Source organism: Ailuropoda melanoleuca, chromosome 6 (assembly GCF_002007445.2).
Source record: "Ailuropoda melanoleuca isolate Jingjing chromosome 6, ASM200744v2, whole genome shotgun sequence".
In the NCBI taxonomy this organism is placed as follows: domain Eukaryota; kingdom Metazoa; phylum Chordata; class Mammalia; order Carnivora; family Ursidae; genus Ailuropoda; species Ailuropoda melanoleuca.
The window spans coordinates 8,496,349-8,499,604 of NC_048223.1; the positions used below are offsets into that span (position 1 = coordinate 8,496,349).

Genomic DNA, 3,256 nt, shown 5'->3' on the forward strand with positions numbered 1-3,256 from the left:
TTTGAAATCTAAGAAGCACATACAGGCTATGTGGCAAAGTTCCTGGCAGGGCAAAGTATTCAAAGACCCCTCAAAGTAACACAGGCTCCCGTGGTTTGGGGGTCCTGAAGCCTGAGATCTGCTGATCTTTTGATCTTTCAGTCAGTGTGCAGAATAACTCAACTCTAGGCTTTTTTGCTTGTTTGCTTTTACTGGCTACGAACGCTAGTACAGACTATGGAAACGAAGTGCAGGGAAAAGTATATTGGGAAGGTCTACAGTAATCACAGGGGTTCCTAAGAAAGAGGCTCCAATTTCTCTTTTCTTTCCCCCGTCTTTCCTTCCTTCCCTCCCTTCTTCCTCCTTCCTTCCCTATCCCCTCCCTCACTTCTTACCTCATTTCATTCTACAAATACCCTGTGCCAGCGGCCGTGCTATTGCTGGGAAGTCTGGGTAAAACAGCAGTGAGGTTCTGCCCTCATAATAAAGCTCCCAGTTTGTAGGGGAAATAGTAAAGGAATAATCACACAAACAACCGTATATTTTGGGTTGTGACAGATATCCTGCAGGAAGAGCACACGAAGGGACAGTTTTTATAACGGGTCCTGTAGTCGAGGGGTCTGGGAAGGTTTGCTGACAACGGGCAGGGAACCCCTGGTGGAGAGTGAGCCTGTGGCCACGCCTCCTCCTCTGACCGCCATGATGGGTATTGTGATTCACCGCTGGGGTGAGGCCAGCCTTCACGGATGTGGACACAAGCCCCTGGGCCTGTCCAGGAGGCCATGCACTGTCATGGAGAGGGCACAGGGTTTTGGAGAGACCCACTCAGGAGCTGTGTGGCTTCGGACAAACCCCTTCAGTGCTCTGAGCCTCAGGACTTCCTGTCTGTGAAATGGGGTAGTGATTCTTCTCTGCAGACCGCTGTCTGATTAGAAGAGTGAATGCAGGCAAGCCGCTAAAGCAGAGGCCAGCACTGAGGCTCAGTCATGTTCATTCCTTTGACCCTCTTCTTCCCCTTCTGTTGTCTTACAGCGTGGTAATGTCACCCAGCCCCTGATAGGATAAGGAAAGAGCTCTGCCACGGTTTCTGTGTGACCCCTACCGACCCTAGCCTAGTGCCTAGTACGAAGCAGGTGTACACAGTAGGTGCTGCTCACAGAACCTCGGACTGAAGAAGCCAAATTGTCATGTTGCCCTCAGGTTCCATGACTAATGCTACAGCTACAAGAACAGCACGGCCGAGCTTCCAAACAAACCCCGTAATGCAGGTAAATCATTCTCCACTGTTCTAAATAATAACACAGATTTAATTAAAAACATTTTAAAGACATCCTTTCAAAGCCTCGGCCCAACCCTCTGTTCCTTTATCAGACTCTCAATTTGCTGACTGGAGTGTGATTTTTGCTGAAACCTCTGAATGGCAAATCACATTTTCATCTCTGAAGTGTCAGAGATAAAGCCATGTGAGAGAATGGAATAATTAAAGGCCAAAGAGGTAAAACCAGCTACGAGTGCGATGGGAAAACATGAGCGAGCCAACGACGTTCACAGACTTTTTTTTTTCTTTTGCTGATTAAACCAAAGGTCTTGGCTGTAAATTAGAACCATGTTCTCCTGAAATATTAATCTTTGTCTTAAGTTAAAACAGAAATCCATGGTTGATTGTTACAATTCCAACTGCTGATAAGTGTCCTTGGCAGAGGCAAGTTTGGTTTGTCAAAGTCTTCGTGGAATATTCCTTACATGGTGGGAGGCCCAAGCTTCCAGTGGGAGCTGCCAACAGGCAGGAAAGCCCTGATGAAGAGTGAACATAGGGACATGCCCCCTCCTCTGACGGGCATGATGGGCGGCGTGATTCACAGCAGTGAGTAAGGGGTCACCGATGTGGACACAAGCCCCTGGGTCTCTCCAGGAGGCAGTGAGCTTTCTGGAAAGGGCACAGCGTTTTGGAAAGACCCATTCAGGAGCTGTGTGGCTTAGGACAAGCCCCTTCCATGTCCTGAGCCTCAGGACTCCTGTCTGTGAAATGGGGGTAATGAGTTTACCTAGAGACCCCTGAACTCTTCCCACCTCCATTCAACCTCATCCATCCATCCTTGCATCCAGCATCTACTCTCTGAGCCCCGACGCGGAGCCAGGTGCTGCTCTCTGCTGCTGCGCGGGCCACCGCAGGAAGGAAGGCAGACCAGCGCCCTGCTCTCATGGAGGGAGATCACGTAATCACAGCCACAGATAGCGACAGAAGGTAAGCCAGGGCCGACCACACTGATATTCATCCAACCAAATTCCCTTGAGCAAGATCACCTGGTTGCTGAGGTAAATGCCTGGTTTTTCCTGACGGGGTAGGGGCCGTCTCTGCTGTAGCCCCATATTCCTGGCGCCGAGCACAAGCCCAGAACACAGGACACACTCGGGAAAAGTGTGTTCAATCAAGAGAACCTGCTCTGGGGCTACTCAAGGTGAGGGTCTTACGTGCCTCTTCACAGAGTGCTCCACAATCAACCAGCATTCTCTGAGACCCGCTCAGTTCCCTAATACTGTGCATGTTTTTGCACACATGAATGTGTGCCTGCTGGGTAGACAACAGGCAGGACCGCCTCAGGGTCCGCTGCGGGAGATACGGCCCAGTGGCTTCTAGCAGCAGCACGCAAGCTTCCAGCCGCTCCCCGTTCCTGCTGCATCTGCGGACTCTCTTTTTCTTTGCTTTCTTTGCTTTTCTTCCTCATTCTGGTGGAAGCATTTAAGTGCTCATTATACGTTGGCTGTGGCCAGCTCTCCGGGACACCAGTGCTATGTGAGCTGGACCGGCAGACCTACTGCGAGGGGGAGATGGGCATCCAGACCACGTGTCTACACCAGGCAGTGGTCCCGTGGCCTTCGTGCTGTCTTTAGAAGATCACCGAGGCGAGGGGACCGAGTGGACAAGAGGCGGGAGAGGGGCCAGAGCGGCGAGGCACACAGAGACATGGAAAGACAAATTAACACTTGACTCTGCTTGTGATATAAAGTATGTTTTTCAAGATTTTAAGTGGCCAACTGTGCTTTACTCTGCAGATAAAAAGCCCTAAGTGTGTTTGGGACAAATGACTTGCAGGGGGGTTAAGACTGCTAAAATCTTATTCAATGAGCAGGCTTTAAATGTCCTGCCTCTCTCTCCCTAGATAAGCTGCTGTTAGATGACACGCAGAAGCAGAGTGTAGTGAGGAAGGCCCCCTGGCTTCTTTCGTCGGCCACCGGGGAGGCCACACTGGATACCACAGCCAGGCAGGCCGGGCTG

General features: G+C 50.8%; 1 protein-coding gene across 1 annotated transcript in view; it reads right to left on the reverse strand.

Moving 5' to 3' along the window:
- The window catches only part of CLSTN2 (calsyntenin 2), a 642,616-nt gene that overhangs the window by 68,990 nt on the left and 570,370 nt on the right, over positions 1-3,256 (reverse strand). Inside the window, exon 9 of the mRNA XM_034661817.1 lies at positions 1,010-1,032. Within this exon, the coding sequence (XP_034517708.1) occupies positions 1,010-1,032 (23 nt within the window). The remainder of the gene's footprint in view (positions 1-1,009; positions 1,033-3,256) is intronic.